Source organism: Elephas maximus, chromosome 17, assembly GCF_024166365.1.
Source record: "Elephas maximus indicus isolate mEleMax1 chromosome 17, mEleMax1 primary haplotype, whole genome shotgun sequence".
Lineage (NCBI taxonomy): Eukaryota > Metazoa > Chordata > Mammalia > Proboscidea > Elephantidae > Elephas > Elephas maximus.
Genome location: NC_064835.1, coordinates 61,819,696 through 61,843,187, shown reverse-complemented (window position 1 = coordinate 61,843,187; position 23,492 = coordinate 61,819,696). Strand labels below are relative to the sequence as shown.

At 42.9% G+C, this 23,492-nt stretch overlaps 1 protein-coding gene across 5 annotated transcripts in view; it reads left to right on the top strand.

Annotated features, from left to right (window-relative positions):
* The window catches only part of TET3 (tet methylcytosine dioxygenase 3), a 124,968-nt gene that overhangs the window by 66,498 nt on the left and 34,978 nt on the right, over positions 1-23,492 (top strand). For all 5 annotated transcript variants that reach the window (XM_049856471.1, XM_049856469.1, XM_049856468.1 and 2 more), the window contains one exon: positions 682-2,815. In XM_049856471.1, coding sequence (XP_049712428.1) covers positions 682-2,815 — 2,134 coding nt within the window. The remainder of the gene's footprint in view (positions 1-681; positions 2,816-23,492) is intronic.

Here is a 23,492-nt window from a genome sequence, read left to right as displayed (position 1 = left end):
CTTGTCATTGGTATGATGGGCCCGGTCTGGGGCTAACAGCATGTGGTGTCCACTCAGCAGTGTTTCCATCAGCCTGGGCCTGAGAGTGGGAATGTTGTCATCAGGTCTCTGAGCTCAGCCCGGGCTCAAGTAAGAATGGTAGTGGGAAAGGCAAGAACTGTGGGTTCCTTCCCACCAAGAAGCTATGGTTGACCCCTAGTCCAGGCTGAATTTGTTCATCACAGCTGCCCTTTCCCTACCCCTACCCCTACACACACATACTTTGCACTTACAACACAACACACTGTTGCATGATTGGCTTGATTGGCTTCCTTTCCCTCCTGACAATAAATATGGTCCTAGTGTCACTCTGGTCATTGTGCTTCTTTAACAAACTGTTTGGTTTCAGGGGAGCCTCATCAGTGTAATTGATCCGAGGCTCCGAAAGGGTCAGAGCAGCATTCGCAATTCAACATTAGGGACTCTTAAAGGTCTGCTTTCCATTTCTGCTGGTGAAGCAAGGAAGCATGGGAAGATGAATTGAGGTTTAAGAAGTTGTGCCAGAGGTTGAGAGAGATTTTGCAAGAAAAGTGTGATTTAGATGTGCATTTGAGTGGTGTAGAACAGGGCGATGCTGTTCAGATATCATGGCTCATCTTTCTCCCTTTTATTTTTCCTCTCTCTCTCTCTCTCTTTCTCCAGACAGGCTCAGAGCTCAGCCCAGTTGATGGACCCGTTCCAGGTCAGATGGACTCAGGGCCAGTGTTCCATGGGGACTCACGGCAGCTAAGCTCCTCAGGGGTGCCAGTCAATGGTGCTAGAGAGCCCGCTGGGCCCAGTCTGCTGGGGGCTGGGGGTCCCTGGCGGGTAGACCAGAAGTCTGACTGGGACGCTGCCCCAGGCCCAACCCATACCGCTCGCCTGGAAGATGCTCACGATCTGGTGGCCTTTTCGGCTGTGGCCGAAGCTGTGTCCTCTTATGGGGCCCTTAGCACACGGCTCTATGAAACCTTCAACCGTGAGATGAGTCGGGAGGCGGGGAACAACAGCAGGGAACCCCGGCCAGGGCCTGAGAGCTGCTCTGCTGGCAGTGAAGACCTTGACACGCTGCAGACGGCCCTGGCCCTCGCACGGCATGGCATGAAACCACCCAACTGCAACTGCGATGGCCCAGAATGCCCTGACTACCTCGAGTGGCTGGAGGGGAAGATCAAGTCTGTGGTTGTGGAGGGAGGGGAGGAGCGGCCCAGACTCCCAGGGACTCTGCCTTCTGGTGAGGCTGGCCTCCCGGCACCAAGCACCCGGCCACTCCTCAACGCCGAGGTCCCCCAGATACCTCCCCCGGAGGGCCTGCCCTTGTCCCAGAGTGCCCTGAGCATCGCCAAGGAGAAGAACATCAGCCTGCAGACCGCCATTGCTATTGAGGCCCTCACGCAGCTCTCGTCTGCCCTCCCCCAGCCTTCTCACTCCACCTCCCAGGCTGCTGGCCCCCTGCCTGAGGCCTTGTCCCCTCCTGCCCCTTTCAGATCTCCCCAGTCCTACCTCCGGGCCCCCTCCTGGCCTGTGGCCCCCCCTGAAGAGCACCCATCCTTTGCTCCTGATAGCCCTGCCTTCCCACCAGCGACTCCTAGAACCGAGTTTTCTGAAGCCTGGGGCACTGACACCCCACCAGCAACTCCTCGGAGCCCGTGGCCCATGCCGCGCCCAAGCCCTGACCCCATGGCTGAACTGGAACAGTTGTTGGGCAGCGCCAGTGATTACATCCAGTCAGTATTCAAGCGGCCTGAAGCTCTCCCCAGCAAGCCCAAGATCAAGATTGAGGCCCCTGCTTCCTCTCCAGCCCCGTCCCTGTCGCCCATCCTCCAGAAGGAGGCTCCCCCGCCGTCCTCGGAGCCTGACACCCACCAGAAGGCCCAGGCCGCCCTGCAGCAGCACCTCCATCACAAGCGCAGCCTCTTCCTGGAACAGGCCCATGATGCCACCTTCCCTGCTCCTACGGAGCCTTCTGCTCCTGCTTGGTGGGCCCCAGCAAGCTCACCGGCCCCACGGCCTCCAGACAAACCACCCAAAGAGAAAAAGAAGAAGCCCCTGGCACCCTCTGGAGGTCCCATGGGAACCGAGAAAGCTGCCCCTGGGATCAAACCCACTGTCCGAAAGCCCGTTCAGATAAAAAAGTCCAAGCTGCGGGACACACAGCCCCTCTTCCTGCCCCTACGGCAGATCGTTCTGGAAGGGCTGAGGTCGCCAGCCCCTGAGGAGGTGCAGGCACACCCACCTGCCCCCCTCCCCACCTCACAGGGCTCTGCTGTCCCCCAACCCCCAGAACCTTCTCTTGCGCTATTTGCACCAAGTCCCTCTGGGGACAGCCTGCTGCCCCCTACTCAGGAAACGAGGTCCCCCAGCCCCATGGCCACTCTGCAGGCGGGCTCCACTGGCCCTCTTCCCCCTGCTGATGACAAGCTGGAAGAGCTCATCCGGCAGTTTGAGGCTGAATTTGGGGAGAGCTTTGGGCTTCCCGGCCCCCCATCCGTGCCCATTCAGGACTCCGAGAACCAGCCAACGTGTCTCCCAGCCCCTGAGAGCCCTTTTGCTACCCGTTCACCCAAGCAAATCAAGATCGAGTCTTCGGGGGCTGTGACTGTGCTGTCTACCACCTGCTTCCATCCAGAGGAGGGAGGCCAGGAGGCCACACCCACCAAGGCTGAGAACCCACTCACACCCACCCTCAGCGGCTTCCTGGAGTCACCTCTTAAGTACCTGGACACACCCACCAAGAGTCTGCTGGACACACCGGCCAAGAGAGCACAGGCCGAGTTCCCCACCTGCGACTGCGTAGGTAAGTCTGCCTGGGTGTCAGGAAAGGCAGAGGGCTGAGGCCTGGCTTGGCTTCTATTCACTGTCTTTCATTTGGCAAATCTTTACTGTGTGCCAACCACCGTGCTGGGGCTTGGGGGCACAGAAATGAGCTCGTGGGCTATGGAAAAGGCATTGAAGGATAACAATACTATGTGTGTGCCATGCCGGTAGAGCAGGGCGTAGCCTTAGCTTAGAGCCAGTGAGCCAAAGTGCAGGCAGTAGACTGTCGGCGTCAGCAGAACCCAGCAGTGGATTGGCTGCTGTGGCCTTGGCCAGTGGGGAATGGCAGGGGTGGACAATGGGCAGGAGATAAGGCAAGCAGAGATCCCAGTCATCACCAACTGTTCATTGCTCCAATTTGTATATTAGAAAGCCCACTCTAAAGAATTAAAACCAACCCTAACTTGTATTAACAAATGTTAAGTCATGGGAGGATGTTTGGTGAAAACAGCAGAAACACATGGCATCTAAATGATTATCTCACCTAGCTTGAAAAAAAAAATTAGAAAAAAGTCTAGGAGGAAATACATCCTAATTAACAGTGGTTGTCTCTGCAGTCAGACTATGGGTGATTTTTCACTCATGTGTTTTCTGAATTTTTTTATAATGAAATATGTATTTTATAATCAAAAATTTTTGGAAGTATATCTCAGCAGTGGCATGGAAGATGAACTGGTGGAGAGTGATAACCTTGTATCAGGAGATGTTTAGGGGGTTATTGAGAACAATAATAATAGTGTTTATGGAACACTTGCTCTGTTCCAGGCACCGTGCCAAGTAGTTTACAGTCATCAGCTCATTTATTCCTTGTAACAGCTGTAGGAGGAAACTGAAGTTAGATTAAGTAACTTACCAAGGTCATACAGCTAGAAAATGGTGGAAGTGGGATTTGAGCCTAGGCAGATGGACTCTTAACCGCCAAGCCATACCATGATTGAGATTGTTTAGTTGAGAAATAGATCCTCCTAACTAAAACAGTGCTTATAGGAATGAAAAGGACCAAAGAAGAAGAGATTGCCTTGGAAACAGTTTCTGGAGATGCTGGGATTTATGTTAGAGAATGCCGCCCTGTTTTCCAGAAGTGTCTGGAGCCCCCAAGTCTGAACAGGTGCTTCCATCATCTTTGTAACCTTGGCTCAGGACAAAGTTTAGGAATAAAGGCTATTTATGTTGGGATTAATCCTCAGATGGGTCCGTCCCATATTCCAGAAACTCATCCACTCACCAGTGGTAGGTACAGTTTCAGGTCAATATAAGGAAGAATTTTCAAGTAGAAGTCGCCATGAAATTTGGAGATTCCATCAAGTTCTTATAGTAACTGATCGATACTAAATTATGGTAAGAGCTTTATAAAAAGCATAAAAAGGTCTTATAGCATAGAAAAGAAACCTAATATTTAAGTTCTTTAGTGATTTTTGCGAAGTAAGCAATTTTAGCCAACATGAGCATCACCAGGTAACTAAAATCCCACACACCAAGAGTGTTGTTTTACTCTTGCATAAAGACTGTGGTTTCTGAAGGTATGGAGGGAATTCATATGGGCTTATTCTCTGAATCTTGAAATACTAGAATGAGAGGTACCCCTTGAAGCTTCACAGAAGAACATTTAAAAGATATGAAATAAAATGCCTTATTCCACAAGGCATATGATTTGTACAGGTTTGAGGAAACGTAGCAGAAGTTGAAGTTCTATGCTGAATTATTCGGAGAGGAGAGTGTTGATACATTTCTAGTATTTTGAGGCATACACTGGAGATGCCCCTAACCATCTCCTAACACCATGGTCAGAGACAGGACAGTGAGCGGCAGAGTCTGGTGGCGTATTTTGTCTGTTCTCAGTAAAGGGAAAATTCACAAGGGGAGCCAGTTTAGAACAGGGAATGAGTCCAATTGACTTTTTAGTGGGAAAGCATCCTTTGGATCATCTGCTCTGACTTGATCATTTTATAGATGATGAAATGAGTTCATGTTAGCTTTTAAGTTTTGTTCTGAAGTTTACATGGAGCAGGCTACAGGCAGCTGGAGAGATTAAACTGTAGCAAAAGCCGGTGGTTAGGAGACATAGATGATAGGGGTTGCCTTCATAGAAATCCTGAATGTTCAACTAGCTGATCTTCCTGGCGTAATGAAGTGGCCAAAGGCCGATGCGGGAATTACATCTCCTTTGGCTGGGGCATGGTGGAAGTGAGGGAGTGAGGGACATTGTCCGGTGAATGTGGCTGACATCAGTAGCCACAGGTACCATCAACATGGACCCCAGTTCTCTGTTTATAGTAACGTAAAGTCTATTTCCTGTAGTTTCTATCTTTGTGAGAACTTATTTCCTCCCACTCGTATTCAGTTTGACATGAAGAGGAACTTCTTGTCTTTTAAATATTTTTTTTAGACAACAGAAGATTTGGACACCAAGTGTACTTCCTAAAGTTAGCCCCGTTGTGCACCTTCTTTGAGCATTCTGTTGAGCTTCCGCCCTGCGCCAGGCTGGAACGTGTCTCCATAACCCCTCTAGTTCTAAGTAGACCCTGAACTCTGGGGCTTAACGGGAAACTCTTGTTTTACAATAGCTTTTAATAACAACTTGGAAACCCTGGTGGCGTAGTGGTTAAGAGCTACGGCTGCTAACCACAAGGTCGCCAATTCGAATCCACCAGCTACTTCCTGGAAACTGTATGGGGCAGTTCTAATCTGCCCTGTAGGGTCACTATGAGTCAGATTCAGTGGCAATGGGTTTGGTTTTCAGTAACAACTTAGTATCTTAGAATCTTCCTAGGCATGTGGTAGCTCTCAGCCAGAGCCTTAGACTTTGGTGTCTACATCCCAAACTAGAACATTTTGACATTGAAAGGCAACCTCCAGGGCTCTGGCCCCCACACAGTTTGTCAGTTAACACAGATGTGGATAGATAGTTTAGGTTTGTTCTCCTTTTCTTTATATCCCTTTATAATTCCTGATAATGTTTTATTTATGCCTTCTTATTTTTCTTGGTGAGATTTATTAGAATTCTATCTATGTTATTGGCTTTTTTAAAAAAACAAGACTTTACATTTATTGTTTTTTCCATTTTTATTAAATCAGTTTTTACTTTTTCTCTGTTTCCTCTTTCTACTTTGTTTAATTCATCCTGGTGGGGTATTCTGGTTTCTTGATTTGAGCATATGACTTAGTTATTTTCATCTTGATGAATTTTAAGAACTGCATTGAAGCATCGTTACCACTTTGCGACTTCAGCTTTATCGAACCAAATTTATTTTATAATACTTTTGTTCAGTTTTGTTTTCAATATTTATTCTACTTTGATTCAGTCTCTTACTAGGGACAAGATAGATGCATATGATAGAGATGTATATGATGTATATGATAAATGCTGCAGACCATCGTGCCCAACAGAAATAGACTACAAGGCACATGTGTCATTTTAAATTTTCTAGTAGCTACATTTAAAAAAAAATGAAATTCATCGTAATAATATTTTACTTAAGTGGATTAAACCAAAATAGATTTTAACTGTAATCAATATAAACATCATTAGAGATATTTTACCTTGCTTTTTATATTGTCTTTGAAATCCCGTGTATATTTTACACTTAGAGCACATCTCAGTTTGGACTGTGGATATTTCAAGTGCCCAGTAACTGCATGTGGCTGGTGGCTACTTTACTGGGTGGTGTAGCTGTGGACTGTAGCATGTTCACTGACGAAAAGGCGTCATAGTGGTTCACTTACTCAGGAGACATTTCCTGAGACCCTACCATGTACTGGCTCCTAGGCTGTAGAGCTGAGGAAGGGGCTTACAGAGCAGTGGTCTCCTCAGTGGGCTGCCTTGCAACCCAGGGGGCTGCATGTCTTCATCCTTTGGAGTATGGGAAGAAGTTTTTAGAATTATTTGCGTTTATTCTTTCAATTTTTTATTTTATTTTATTTTGTGTGTGTTATGTACTAATTTGACTACAGTGGCACATGTATACTTATAAACAAATATACTAATGTTGGCCATGTGGTCACTGATGAGAGGGTACAATAAAAAATTAGGACCGCCAGTCTGGAGAAGACACAAGTAAGTGTTATGGGTGCTGTTTTAGATGTGTATTCAGGATGCTGGAGGAACATAAAGATGAATTTGACCCTAGGTAAGAAGGTATCAGAGAGGGCTTCCTGGAAGAGGTGGTGTCTGATCTGAGTTTTAAAGGATACATAGAAGTTGATAGAGTACCAGGGAGAAGATGGAGTGTCCCAGGCAAAGGGGCATGAAAATGTGGAGATGAAAAGCATCATGGAAAAGCACAGGAAGATGTAGAGATGAGAGAACATGGAGAAATGGGAGTAGTTCTAGTGTGACTGCTGAGAGATTGGGAGTGGCTGGAAAGGAGGGTTTCATGGGAAGAGGGATGATACCAAAGGCAGAGAAACCAGTTTGCAGGCTCAAGCACAATCCAGCAAGAAATAATGGGGACCTGAATGAAGAGAGTGACGTTGAGTTAGGAGGGTGAAGAGGAGGAGGCAGATAAGAGAATAAGAAGAAGAATTAACTGGTTTGCTTACCAGTTGGAGTAGGGGCAAGGAAGAAGGGGCAGCCACAGGTGACTCCCAGTGTTCCTGGTTGGGTGGCTGGGTGGGTAGTGGTACCATTCACCAAGATGAGAAATACTGGGAGGAGAGCAGTTTTGGACCTTGAGATGTCTGTGGGACCTGGAATTGTCCAGCTAGTTGGATCTATAATTTGGAGGCTCCTGGGCAGCCTGATGGTAGTTGAAGTTTCCATTGTGGTCATTTCATTGGCTAAATATGTAGATAAAAAGAAGCCTGAGAATGGAAGATACCAACATTTAGGGGACAGAAGCTCAAACAGGAGGCGTGGGAATGATACGGTAAGAAATTAGGGAGAGGATAGGTTAAAAAAAATGAATAATTTCAAGGCCAGGAAGCTGACAACATCAGTGTGGAAGAAGAGTCAAGATTTAATGTTGGATTCTTCTTTGTTTGACATTATTTGTTACTTTATGTGCTTTACCAGTAGTCTTTTCTATCAGATTCCAGGTTCATTAAGAGCAGGGACTGAATGTCGTATTTCTAAAGCATCTAGACCGCTGCTGAGCAGATGGTTACAAGCACCCTGCATAGTTTTAGTTAACTGGTCAACCTTTTTCCACCTCTGTTTTTAATTACCACAAAGACCACAGATCAGTTCAGTCATGATTTTCTTACCTTTAATTTTGTTGTCAGTGATTGTGCCTGTTGTTTATAAAGGTATTTATGTCTGCTGCCAGCAGGCCCAGCATGCTGCTTGTGGACTCATAGGCAGCCCACCTGATCCAGAGTAGGGCCTACCTCCTGCCTGCCCATTGTTGTGACTTTGCGACTGCCACAAGGCCTCAGGCTAGCAGTCGATTATTAACTGTCATGGAAGTTCAGTGTAGTTAGTTACACAGTCTTGAGCTGTTAACTTTAAGTCTATTAAAATTACATCCAGAAACCAAGAGAGCATATAGGGTTGTTTGGAAAATGAAGATAGGTACAAACGGGTCTGTCTTCGTGTGATTTTGACACCAGTGCTTTGATTGTACACCAGTTGTGAACCATCTCTGAACCAGTTCATAGTCTGTGCTCCTATATGTGTTCCTGGCCACAAGCTCTGCACCGGGAAAGTATGGGTCCCTAGTCTAGGTGGAAGGAGATAGGGAAGGTGGAAGAGCTCATTCAGAAGTTAAGGATCCCTCTTTCTGTTGGGCAGTAAAGAGTAGCTTCTTATGTTTCATATCTCTTGCTTAGAGCAAAAAGGATACAGTTCATTCTAGCCTCATGCAGAAATGGAATGGAGCATATTTTTCTATTTTAATGAGTGTAAAATTAAGTGCACAGGGTGAAGAAAAACCCCTAGGGTCACATAACCAGCATTTCCTCAAAAATTGAATTTCAGTCTCCTGAGCTCTACCGTCAAAGCTTTCTACTATGTATTTTAGGGGGAGGAAAAAAAGCAGTCTTCTACTCTGATTACTGAAGTAAGCCATAAAACAGATTCCTCTTTAAGAAGAGTTGAGCGTTTTCCTTTCTTTGTGATTTTACCTTTATGGAGAAGGAAGAAATATTACACTGGGGACTGAAAGGAAAAATGGGGACTTTACAGCAAGATAGCAAATACCCTTTTCCTGAAACCTAGTGAAAAGGAACCAAAAGACACAAAATTAGAGGGAAAAGTTTCATCAACTGAGGTTTGGGAATAGCCGCAATCTTGAACCATGAATTCCAAGGGCTGCATGCCGTTTTGAGATCCTGTGAGTGCCAAAGGACGACGCTGGGGTATACAACTCCCAGGGCTGGGAAAAGCAATAGTGGAAGTTCAGAGGGACCCCTTCTCCTTGGACAGATGGGTTAGAGACCATGCATCTGGAAGGCATGCTCTTGGAAAGTGGGGAATGCAAGCAGGTTTCGTTCCCCCCTCTGCCCCACCTGCTGATGGGGGTGTACAGTTGGGTGAGGACAGTTGGCTGGAGAGATGGAAAATCATATCTTAGGAGCCAGCTTTGTATCCGAGGGCCAATAACAGCAAAAAAAAAGGTCATCGTGCAGAGAAAAATATTTGCTGAACCACCAAACAAAATCCTGCAAACTGTGGTGCTTCAGTTTAACATGATGTTTTATTAAGAGTAACCGGCTTGCTCCCATATGAGGGAATAAATTAAAAATCTAGGGCATCTGTCCCCATCAGAACAGAGCACAACGCAACACACAAATACACATACAAATTTAGAGGCGTTGACCCCAACAGAGTGCATGGAGATTAAATTTCCCAGTTGCAGCTATCCGCAGCCAGCCCCAGTTCCTCCCTTTACCCACTAGCCTGCTGAACTTTTGAACTAATCATTGAAACCTCTGTAACATCCAATTTTCTAGCTTAACTTCTAACTTAATTTTAAGGGAAGAATTTGAGCAGTGTCCGGGTAAAGAGAGAGAAGTGAGGAGATTCGGCAAAGTCTTACTTTTGGGCAAAAGATTCTAGACCAGTGGTTTTCACCTGGGGGCTGTTTTGCTCCCCTTACCGTGGGGGACATTTGGCAGTGTCTGCGGATACTTTTTCTTATCCCAACTGGTGTGGTACTACTGGTATCTTAGAAACCATGCATGCTGCTGAACACCCTACAGTGTGCAGTACAGCCCTGCACAACAAAGAATTATCTGGTCCAAAGTGTCATTAGTGCCAAGGTAGAGAATCCCTGGAGATAAGCTTCCTCCATTAAAAGATTAAATAACAAGCAGGCAAACAAAAAATCCAATACAGAACCCGTTCACATTCTGTGGGGAAGGTGAAGGGGTTAATACAACATTGAAAATGAAGATTTACATTAGAAAACACAAGTTTGAACAACTGGTTTTATGTACTTACAAGGAAGTTGAAGAAAATGTTTACTGTGAAGCCAGAAATGAAATATGAGGTTCTAGAATAAGGTTACAGAGAAACCACAAGAGCCTTGAATTAAATTTAGGAGGAAAATCATACCATTACAAAATAATTACAACTGCATTAAAAAAAAAAAACCCTGTTGCCTTTGAGTCAATTTCAACTCATAGTGACCCTATAGGACAGAGTAGAACTGCCCCGTTAGCGTTTCCAAGGAGTGGCTGGTGGATTTGAACTGCTAACGTTTTGGCTAGTAGCTGAGCTCTTAACCACTGCGCCACCAGGGCCCCTACAACCGCATTAGAAGCTGCAAAAAGGAGAATCAGAGTTATAGAAAAAGCAAATGAGTGAGGTAGGACAGGCTTGAGAGATCACTCCAAAGCAGGAGCAGAACATAGAGATGAACATTATCAGAGTGGAGATGATGGATATAGAAGACAGGCAGTGGGGATTCCACATCCTGATGTTGGTTCCCAATGAACCGCACGGGACAAACTGAACAAAGGCAGGAGTCAAAGATAGGATGCTTTTCTGAGATGAAGTAAGCCTGATAAGAAATTCATCATGACCCCAGGAAAACGAATAAAAACTGACAAATCCTGATCCTGATGAACTTACTGAATTTCGAGGATGAGGATTAACCTAAAAATAAATTAACCAAAAAAAAAAATCAAGCTGATCACATAGAATTTTTTTTCATAAATTTTTGAAAACAATCTTTTGAAGTAGACATATAGGAAGACATTCATATTTTAAGTATACAGCTCAGTAAAGTTTTACAAAAGCCATGCACTTGTGTAACCAGTATCTGGATTTAAAAAACAGAACTTTACCAGCACCCCATTCCCAGTTACTTAGCACTGGTCTTTCTAAAGGAAGAGCTGGCAAGCTATGGCCCACAGTCCAAATCTGGCCTGCCATCTGTGAGCTAAGCGTGGTTTTATACTTGAAAAGGCTGGGCAACTTTAGAGAGTGGTGTCTGGGGTCTTAAATGCTAGCAAACAGCCATCTAAAATGCATCAATTGGTGTCAACCCACCTGGAGCAAAGGAGAATGAAGAACACCAAAGATACAGGGTAATTATGAGCCCAAGAGACAGAAAGGGCCACATAAAGCAGAGGCAACATCAGCCTGAGACCAGAAGAACTAGATGGTGCCTGGCTACAACCAATGACTGCCCTGACACGGAACACGACAGAGAACCTCTGAGGGAGCAGAAAAGCAGTGGGATGCAGACCCCAAATTCTCGTTAAAAGACCAGACTTAATGGTCTGACTGAGACTAGTAGGACCCCTGGGGGTCATGGTCCCCAGAACTTCTGTCAGCCCAAGACAGGAACCATTCCCAAAGCCAATGCTTCAGACGGGGACTATGGGATAGAAAATGACAATGGTGAAGAGTGAGCTTCTTGGATGAAGTAGACACATGAGACTATATGGGCAGCTCCTGTTTGGAGGGGAGATGAGAGGGCAGAGGGAGTCAGAAGCTGGCCGAATGGACACGAAAATAGTGGAGGGAAGGAGTATGCTGTCTCTTTAGGGGGAGAGCAACTAGGAGTATACAGCAAGGTGTATATAAATTTTTGTATGAGAGACTGACTTGATTTGTAAACTTTCACTTAAAGTACAATAAAAAAAGGGGGGAATCAAAAGAATAATATTTCATGACTCATAAAAATCATATGAAATTCAGATTTCACCGTTCATAAACAAAAAAGTTTTATTGGAACATAGGGATGCTTTTTTGTTTCTGTATTGTCTTTAGCTGCTTTGGTACTACAGTGGTAGAGCTGAGTAGTTGCCACAGAGACTATCTGACCTGCAAAGCCTAAGACTTTTACCATCTGGCCCTTTACAGAAGAACTTTGCTAACCCTGTCCTAAGTTAACTGCTTTTCTAATTTCTAACCACATTGATCAGTTTCACCTGTTCCTGAACTTCACATACATGGAATCATGTAGGAGGTACTCTTTTATGTTCTAGCTTCTTTCACGTAGTGTTGCTTGTGAGATTCAGCTGTGTCGTATGTGGCAATACCTGTAGTTTGTGCATTCTCGTTGCTGTACAGTATTCCGTTTTATGAATATACCACAATTTATACATTAGCTTATTGATGGTCTTTTGGATTGTTTCCACTTTGGAATAATTATGAATCATGCTGCTATAAACATTCTTGTATATATGTCTCTTGATGCATGTATGTGTTTCTGTTGGATATATACATGGGAGTGAAGTTACGTATGTTCAGCTTTAGTAGGTACTATCAGTTTCCAATGGGAAACCTTGGTGGCGTAATGGTTAAGTGGTATGGCTGCTAACCAAAGGGTCAACAGTTCGAATCCGTCAGGCGCTCCTTGGAAACTTTATGGGGCAGTTCTACTTTGTCCTACAGGGTTGCTATGAGTCAAAATCGACTCGACGGCACTGGGTTAGTTTAGTTATCGGTTTCCAAAGTGGTTGTAATGATTTATACTCCCATCAGCAGTGTTTCATGTTCACACCAGCAAATGGGACCATCAGTCTTTTTTATATCCGCCTTTCCAGTAGGTATATAATGATATTTCATTGTGGTTTTAATTTGCATTTCCCTGATGACTAATGAAGTGGAGCACTTTTTGATATGTTCTCTTTTGTAATGTACCTGTTCAAGTCTTTTGCCCACTCTCTTACGTTTCGGCATTTTTGTTATTGATTGGTAAGAGCCCTTTATTTATTCTAGGTATGAGTCCTTTGTTGAATATATGTATTGCAGTCTACTCAGTTTTGTTGGAAGCCAGGAAACAATGGAGTGATATTTATAGGGTATTAAGATAAACAGTTTCACTCAAGAATTCTATACCCAATTAAGTTGCCATTCACGTGTAAAAGTCTCAGAAAAATATTTCTAAATATGCAAGAACTCCCATTTTCTGGAGATGAATCAAATAATTAACAGATGGGGACATTGTAGTATGAAGTGGCTGGCAGTGAATGCTAAATGTATTCAAATGTACAGTCTAAACTCAAGTAAGTGTGATAGTATTCTAAAACAAAAGATAACATATTTATTATACTGTTCTTGAAATCTGCCATTTGTCAGTTTGTCATGCTGTGGTGGCTTGCATATTGCTGTGATGCTGGAAGCTATGCCACCAGTATTTCAAATACCAGCAGGGTCACCCATGGTGCACAGGTTTCAGTGGAGCTTCTACACTAAGACAGTCTAGCAAGAAGGACCTGGTGGTCTACTTCTAAAAAAAAAAAAAAAAAAAAGTCAGTGAAAACCTTATGAATAGCAGCAGAACATTATCTGATGTAGTGCCGGAAGGCGCTCCAAATACAACTGGTGGGGAGCTGCCTTCTCAAAGTAGAGTCGTCCTTCACTTGAGACTATGTGGGCATCTCCTGCCTGGAGGGGAAATAAGAGGGGGTTAGAAGCTGGCGAGATGGACATGAAAAAAGAAAGTGGAGGGAGGGAGCGGGCTGCCACATTAGGGGAAGAGCAATTGGGAGTATGTAGCAAGGTGTATATAAGTTTTTGTGTGAGAGACTGGCTTGATTTGTAAACTTTCACTTAAAGCACAATAAAAATTAAAAAAAAAAAAAGATAATGTTCTTAACAAAAAGAGTTGTCCTTAATGATGTGAATAGATTAAAGCTTTGGGACCTTCATTTGTTGATGTGACATGTCTTAAAATGAGAAGACGCAGCTGCAAACATCCATTAATAACTGGAACATGGAATGTACAAAGTAAGAATCTAGGAAAATTGGAAGTTGTCAAAAATGAAACGGAACGCTTTAAGATCAATATCCCAGGCATTAGTGAGCTGAAGAGGAACTGCATCAGATTCAATGTCAAAAACAACATTTCAAGATCTATCCTGAAGTACAAGTTTGTCAGTGATAGGATAATATCCAAACACCTACAAGGCATCTCAGATTTATGCACCAACCACTACTCCAAAGATGAAGAAATTGAAGATTTTTACCAACTTCTGCAGTCTGTTCAAACATGCAATCAAGATGCATTGATAATCAGTAGTGATTGGAATGCAGATGTGGGAAATATGGCCTTGGAGATAGAAACAACGTGCGGGAGATAGCGTGACAGGATTTGGCAAGACCAACAACCTGTTCTTTGGAAATAACTTTTTCTTCAACAACATAAACAGCGACTATACACGTGGACCTCGCCAGATGGAATGCACAGAAATCAAATCGACTACATCTGTGGAAAGAGACAATGGAAAAGTTCAATATTGTTAGGACAAGGCCAGGGGCTGTATGGAGAACAGACCATCAATTGCTCAAATTCAAGTTCACCCTGAAGCTGAAGAAAATTAAAACGAGTCCATGAGAGCCAAAGAACAAACTTGATGATATTCAACCTAAATTTAGAGACTACCTCATAATAGATTTGACGCGTTGAACACTAAGGACCAAAGACCAAACGTGTTGTGGGTGATATCAAGGACATCATACGTGAAGAAAGCAAAAGGTCATTTAAAAGACAGGAAAGAAAAAAAAGACCAAAATGGATGTCAGAAGAGACTCTGAAACTTGCTCTTGAATGTAGAGGGTAATGAGAAAGGAAGAAATGATGAGGTAAAAAAGCTGAACAGAAGATTTCAAAGGGCGGCTCAACAAGACAAAGTAAAGTATTATAATGAAATGTGCAAAGATCTGGAGTTAGAAAGCAAAGAGGGAAGAACTGGAGGAAAAATTCAAGCCTCGAGTTGCAGTAGAAAGGAGTCTGTGGGCAAAATGTTGAGCAACACAAAGCATCAAAAGAAGATGGAAGGGAATACACAGAGTCACTGTACCAGAAAGAATTGCTGGATGTTCAGCCATTTCATGAGGTAGCATATGATCAAGAACTGATGGTACTGAAGGAAGAAGTCCAAACTGCACTGAAGGTATTGCTGAAGAACAAGGCTCCAGGAATTGACAGAATACCAACTGAGATGTTTCAACAAATGGATGCAATGCTGGAAGTACTCATTTATCTATGCCAAGAAATTTGGAAGACAGTTACATGGCCAACCAACTGGAAGAGATCCATATGTGTATCTATTCCAAAGAAAGGTGATCCAACAGAATGTGGAAATTATTGAACAATATCATTGATGTCACACACAAGTAAAATTTTCCTGAAGATCATTCAAAAGCAGTTGCAGTAGTACATCGGCAGGGCACTGCCACAAGTTAAAGGGAGGTTCAGAAGAGGACGTGGAATGAGGGATATCACTGCTGATATTGGATGGATCTTGGCTGAAAGCAGAGAATACTAGTAGAAACATGTTTACTGTTGTTTTATTGACTGTGCAAAGGCATTCGGCTGAGTTGATTACAAAAAATTATGGATAACGTTGTGAAGAATGGAAATTCCAGAACACTTAATTGTGCTCATGAGGAACCTTTACATAGAACAAGAAAGAAGCAGCCATCTGAACAGAACAAGGGGATACTGCATGGTTTAAAATCAGGAAAGATGTGCGTCACAGTTGTATCCTTTCACCATACGTATTCAGTCTGTATGCTGAGCAAATAATCTGAGAAGTTGGAGTATATGAAGAAGAACATGGAATCAGAATTGGAGGAAGGCTCATTAACAACCCACAATATGCAGGTGACACAACCTTGTTTGCCGAAAGCAAAGAGGACTTGAAGCACTTAGTGATGAAGATCAGAGACTACAGCCTTCAGTATGGGTTATAACTCAACATGAAGAAAACAGAATCCTCACAACTGAATCAGTAAGCAACATGATGATTGAAACGGAGAAAGACCGAAATTGTCAAGAATTTCATTTTACTTGGATCCACAGTCAAGAAATCAGTGTATTACATAGGGCAAATCTGCTGCAAAAGCCCTCTTTAAAGTGTTAAAAAGCAAAGATATCACTTTGAGGACTAAGGTGCACCTGACCTACAAAAAACACCCCAGTGCCGTCGAGTCGATTCCGACTCATAGCGACCCTATAGGACACCTAACCTAAGCACCTGACCTAAGCCATGGTATTTTCAATTTCCTCAAATGCATGCGATAGCCGGACAGTAAATATGGAAGACTGAAGAAGAATTGATGCATTTGAATTATGATGTTGGTGAAGAATATCGAATATACCATGGACTGAAAAAAGAACAAATCTGTCTTGGAAAAAGTACAGCCAGAATATTCCTTAGAAGTTAAGGCGATGAGACTTTGTCTTACGTACTTTGGACATGTTATCATGAGGGACCAGTCCCTGGAGAACGACATCATGCTTGGTAAAGTAGAGGAAGACCCTCAATGAGATGGATTGACACAGTGACAACAACAATGGGCTCAAACATAGCACAGATTGTGAGGATGGCACAGGAACAGGCAGTGTTTCATTCTGTTGTGGATAGGGTCACTATGAGTCAGAACTGACTCAGTAGCATCTACCCCCAACAACATAGTTGAAATACAGTTGTTTTGTTTTGTTTTTTTTTATAGAGGGGGGGAAATATATCCATGAGTATAGCAACAAAAAGTAGGAAATAAAATGGAGGAGGAGGCAGGAGAAATTGTGTGTTAATTTCTTTTTGTCTAAAAATAAGACAGAATAGAACTGCCCGATAGGGTTTCCAAGGAGCAGCTGGTGGATTCATACGGCGACCTTTTGGTTAGCAGCTGTAGCTCCCCATAGCTCTTAACCAGTACGCCACTGGGGCTCCAAAATATTATTAGTGTTACTAAAAACATACTGTTCAAAAAGACTCATTATCATCAAGTCGATTCCAACTCATAGCGACCCTACAGGACAAAGTAGAACTGCCTGAAATATTTCCAAGGCTGCCACATCTTTCTCCTGTGGAGCGGCTGGTGGGTTCAAACTGCAGACCTTTCAATTAGCAGCTGAGCACTTAACCATTGTACCACCAGGACTTGTTAAAAAAATAAATACTATAGACTTTCCAAATTATCAGGCTTGGAGGAGGAAGGATGAAAGAAAATAAAAAACCTCTAGCAAAAGACTGGAAAGAACAATGTCTATCACAGGCTCCACCAGTCTGAGTCCAGTACAACTAGATGGTGCCTGGCTACCACCACTGACTGCTCTGACAGGGGTCACAAGAGAGGGTCCCGGACAGAGCTGGAGAAAAATGTAGAACAAAATTCTAACTCAAAAAGAAAGACCAGCCTTGCTGACCTGACAGAGACTGGAGAAACCCTGAGAGTATGGCCCCCAGACACTTTCAGCTCAGTAATGAAGTCACTCCTGAGGTTCACCCTTCAGCCAAAGATTGGACAGGCCCATGAAACAAAACAAGACTATAGGGGCACACACACCAGCCCAGGGGCAAGGACTAGAAGGCAGGAGGGAACAGGAAAGCTGGTAATAGGAAACCCCAGGTTGAGAAGGGAGAGTGCTGACATGTCTTGGGGCTGTTAACCAGTGTCATAAAACAATATGTGTACTGTTTAATGAGAAACTAGTTTGTTCTGTAAACCTTCATCTAAAGTACAATAAAAAATAAATAAAAGATTGGAAAGAATAGTAGGATGCATATACACGGAAAACATTAAATGACCGAAGACCAAATATATTTTACAACAATAAACATAAACAGGATAAACATACCTATTGACTTTAAGATTAACAGCATTAAACCGCACCAAGGGTGTTGTTAAACCTCCAATGACTGTGGGAAAAACAGAACTCCAAATCAGTTGCTAATTTAGAGGAAAGGTCTGGCGATCTATTTTCAAAAACCAGCAAATGAAAACCCTGGGGATCACAACAGAACAGTGTCTGATCTGCAGTCAGTCATGGGCATGGAGCAAGACCAGACATCATTTTCTTTTGTGTGTGGAGTTGCCCTGATTCCGGTGCTGACTCGATGGTAGCTAACAACAATAACAATAGAACATCACCACAACCTGGCAAAGTATTGCCATAACTGAGTCTTCAAAAGTTTGTTCCACCATCAGGGTGATGACAACATTGTAGGACCAGTGAATTCTGTGGGTACAAATCCATCACCACAAAGTATTAGCTGCAAAGTGAATTCCAGTTGCAGTGCTGTACGAAGCACCAGGCGATGAATACAACATTGTGTACGTCCACAGGTGGTAGTTTGGGCAAAAACCTACAGGAAGAGAATGGAAGTCCATGCCCAGAGTATTGTTGAAGAGCCCAGGGCTGCTTGTTCTTTACGTTGTCTCATCTCCATTCTAGATTTGTGATGTTGCTTATTCTTATATCCCTGTATTTCTTGGGGACTAGAGGCTAGATCTAAATACTTGACTAGGTTCAGGTGAAACATTTTTAGGGCTAAGTTGTGGGTGATGCTGTGTTTCTTGTACTACAGACACATCCAGCAGTCTTCTCCCACTGTTAGTGATGCCGACTTGATCACTAGGACAAGGTGGTGAGGGCCAGCCAGGTCTTGCCATTAGGAAGTTACTTCTTTTCTCCTTTCATTCAGCAAGTTGTCTGTGGGTTGATACTTTGCCACCATGTGAATGTCCAGTTAACCATCAGCATCTATTCATGATGCTTAAGTAAATTAATTCTTTCGTCTAATTCTGTCATTCTTTATAGATTTAATACCTGGCATTTTTCTATAAAGAAGTACTTTTTCCTCAGCATTTGGTTACCTTTTCCTACCAGAAAGGCAGAATGGTGCATAATTCTTCCTTTTAATTACCAATTATCAGAATAAAGAGTTGGCTTATTATCACGTTTCATAAATTGGAAGTTGTGTATGTGAGCATGTGTATTAAATATCTTTAACATCTGTGAAATCAGGATACAGCTCGTAATCAATGATGTCTTACACTGGCTGTTGGCTGAGCAGCCATTGTGATGGCACGCTTGTCACCTGTGTTCACATGAATTTAGTCACAGCTTTTCATATTGTTATCTCTTTAGTTGAGTTATGAACATTGTTGATATCACACACGTTAAGTTTAAGTTCTGTTTGTTTAAACTCTCTTCCAAAAAAGTACACTGTGATTCAGCACTGAAACAAAAAGTTACTGTGTATACAAAAAAGCATGGAAACAGAGCTTGTCTTAGGGTGGGTTCTCTAGAGGCGCAAAGCCAGTTAAGTGACCATAATTCCATATTTTCTTACAGAGCAGCAGCCCATTTATTTAGCTTACATTTTCCTTTTTTGTGTGCCTATTTTTTATGCATGATATATAATACAAATTTGTCTAAAGTCTAAAAACGTTTCAGTAAGTGTAAAATGAAAATTTTATAAAAGTGGTAATAAAACACATGTCATGGTTTAAATGATGGAGTTTCATCTTTTCATGGTTCCTAATATAATTGTGCATATTACAGTCAATGAAATGGTCACCTCCAACAGTGATAAAAGAGGGTTTGTCCTTTTGTTTTTTTCCTCTTTCTCTGTTTTGAGCATCACTGATTCAGTAGCAGTCATTCTTTTTTGTTCAGATTGTCTCAAATTTGGCCAACGGGAGCCCCTTTAGGCTGGTTCCTTGTTATTTGCATATGTTCCATCATTATTTGAGCACTTTCCTGTACCAGGTATCCCAGCCTCATATTGTACTTTCCTTGCCTTAGACCTTCAATTAGCTATTTCTCCAAGGACATCTGGTTCTTTTCATGGGTGATAGCATTTAGAAATCAAAATCTGAGAGCTAGGGGTGCTCATAGTTACTGAGTGTCATTGCCTTTATCCCCTTTCAGTGAACAGAACCTGTGTACATAGTGATATTCAAAGTTCAAATTTAACAATACAGGGTTTTTCACATTGGTTTGAATACTTGTCTCTTTTTTCTTACACTGGTTATCTTAGTTCCTAACTTGGGAACCTTTAAGCACCAAATTGTATAACACTGGCTATATAATGCAAAAACTGTATGAAGATAAGCAGACATTTACATAGTGAGAAATTATGATAGGGTCAGTTTCCACATATATAAAATGAGGATAATTAAATTTGTAAATGAGTACTCATTTTATAACTAAACCTACTTGGTTGTAAGTCAATTTTTCTTTCTTGTAGACTTATCTTCTCCCCCATACAGATCCATATTCTGAGGGAAAGAAATGTAATTAAAAGAAACAGTACTTCTAAGAGACTCCTTGGGGTCACCATGTAAGCTGCTGAAAGGGAAAGAGTGACTAGTTTAGCGTGGCCCTTGGAGCTTTGTCAGCCCCTTGAGTTTAGTGGCCTTCCCGGGAGAAACCTGTCCAGCCAGTTTGCAACTTGGCTTGGTTTTGGATATTCGTCCTTTCTCAGCCACTAGGATTGGGTTGCCAAGACTTGGTTTGCACCTTCTCCTTGAAGATATCCTTTCTCTGCCCTTAACCATTTTGAATGTAGAGTTTTTATGATTGAGGGCAGAAGGCAGTCACCAAAAGCCACAGTATGTTCCAGTGAGGGATCCTGCAGTCAGTATGTTACCCTGAATGTTCTCCAGACAATAGAAAGTGGAACGGCGCCCAGAAGGTCTGGCATTTCCTTATGTTCTATTTTCTGTATAGCATGTGGCCTCCAAGCCCCTATAAAGAGCTTTCAGACCGCTACCTCCAACACACACATTCTGTACTCTCTCTTCCTCCCTCCCCCTTCCCCATTCTCTCTCCCTTCCTCCCTCCCACCACCCTCTCTTTGTCCCCCCTCTCTTCCTCCCCTCCCCCTTTCCCTTTCTCTACATGCATTTTTCTGTAATCCTCTCTGTTTTTGGTTCAAAATAGTGTATATTTGGAACAGGTCATTTTTAATCCTTTCTTTGGAGATACTCATTTGTTCATGAGACATTTAAGCACTGATAGTTTGAGAACTATGCTAGGTATTTTACATCTCATGTAATCTTCAACAATTCTATGATGAATAAACATTTCAACTGCTTTGAGCTCATAAAAGTGTTTAACTTGTGGCCCACACAGTTTGTTTGGCAGAGCCTGGATAATAGCTAACCTACTGAGTGCCTTTTATGTGCCAAGTACTGTGCTAAGTAAGCCCTTTATGGACAGGATCCCATTTGATCCTCACCACAACCCTGTGAGGTAAATATAGTGTCTTCATTTTCCACATGAAGGGGTGAGGGTTAGAGAGATTGGGAAGGAACTTGTCAAAGTTGCCCAGAGTCTGTCTGCAAAGCCTGTGGCGGTTCTGCAGTACTGTGACAACAATTATGAAGTACTGTGGTGTGAGTCTCGGTATTGCTGTCGTGTACAAAGTGCTGTGGGAGTCTAGAGGGACAACGAGCCTGCAAAAGTCCCATTGGGCTCCACAGAAAAGGTGACATTTAAACTAGGCCTTGAAAGGTGAGGACAGTTTTCCCAAAAAGAGAAATCAGAGAAGATACTGCTGTCAGTGAGAAAACGTGTCTAATGACACAGGGTGTCAATAGTTCTGTGGCAGGAGCCCATGGTCGCTGTGTCAGGACACAAGGCGGGGAGGAGGGTTGCAGAGGTGGTATGGGGGGCATGTGGGCTGTGCTCTGGAATTTGGGCTCTGTCTTCTGTCTGTTGTGGAGTTGTCAGTGGTGGGTGGTATGATCAGGTCTCCGTTTTGAGAGTATAACTGGTGGTATTGGGTGGGATGACTTAGGAGTGTTGGGGCCACTTAGGAGAGACCAGGATAGTAGTTCAGGCAGGAGTAGGGAGCCAGACCTGGGACAGTGGGGACAGATGATGAGCCCCTATGAGCAGAAGCCATGGTGGTAAGCCCCATCCATCTTTTCACCTGCTGGGCCACACATGCCATTGTTAACCAATTTTTTTTTTTTTAAACCAGGAACACAGCTGAATTCAATTTTATGAACTTGCTCTTACTCTGCGGTTCTTAGTGTGGGTAATGACACATACGCATTTATGCTTGTGTGTGTATACAGATATATGTGATAGTGTGTGTATACTCTGCCCTGTTGCATATTATACATGTTATCCTGAAATTTGCTTTTTTTTTTTCACTTAAAATATCTTGGAGGTTATTTTCTGTCAGTAAATCGAGAGCTGACTACCGCCCCCTTTTTTTTTTTTCCTCTAAATTTTATTTATTTTGTTGTTGAGAATACACACAGAAAAACATAATACCAATTCAGCAGTTTCTATGTGTAAAATGTAGTGACATTGATTACATTCTTTGAATTGTGCAACCATTCTCACCTTCCTTTTCTGAGTTACTCTTCTCTCACTAACATAAACTCTGCCTCCTAAGGTTTTTATCTTATCTTTTGAGTTGCTGTTGTCAATTTGATCCCATATAGATAGTTTGGTTTTTTGGTTTTGTAAATAGCTCTTAAAAGAGCATAACGCTCAAGGCAGACCTTTTTTTTTTTTTTTCACTAGTTAAGCTAAACTACTGTTAGGTTTTAAGATGACATCGGGGATATTTTTGGTTTAAGGTTTAAAGATTATCTCAGGGCAACAGTTTCAGGGATTTACCTATCCTCCGTGGCTCCAGAAAGTCTAGAGTCCATGAGAATGTGGATTTCTGTTCTGCATTTTCCTCCTTTTGATCAGGGTTCCTCTATGGAATGTTTAATCAAGATGTTCAGTAATGGTAGCCAGGCACCGTCCGTATTTCCTGGTCTCATGGCAAAAGAGGCAGTTGTTCATGGAGGCAATTAGCCACATATTCCATATCTTCTATTCCTGACTCTTCTTCCTCTGTTGCCCCAGGTGAGTAGAGACACTAATTGTTGTGCCTTGAATGGCCAATTGGAACCTTTTAGACCTAGACACTGTGCAACGAACTAGGAGGTAGAACAGAAGCGTTAAACACGTTATTAGGCCAGTTACCTGGGATATCCCATGAAATCATGACCCTAAACCTCCAAACCAAGGAACCAGTTTTTGTCATCATTGTAAATATATCTATCATACAACTTTTAGCAATTCAACTTTTTACAGTATACAACTTATCGTCAGCAATTACAATACTTGGCCATGCAACTCTACCCTTAATCAATGCGATTTTCTCATCACCATTCAACTCCTTTCTCCCCCTCCCTCCCACCCCTGGTGACCAGCAATAGCCTTTGGCTTCTATATATTTGCTTTTTCTTGACTTTTTATGTAAGTGAGGTTATACAATATTTGTCCTTTTCTGATTGGCTTATTTCACTCAGCATAATGTCTTCAAGCTCTATCCATACTGTAGCATATATTAAGACTTCATTTCTTCTACTTGCTGAGTAGTATTCCATTGTATGTGTGTACCACATTTTGTTTATCCATTCATCTGTTGATGGTCATTTAGGTTGTTTCCACCCTTGGCTGTTGTGACTAGTGCTACAATGAACAGAGGTGCGCAAGTCTCTTTTCGAGTCT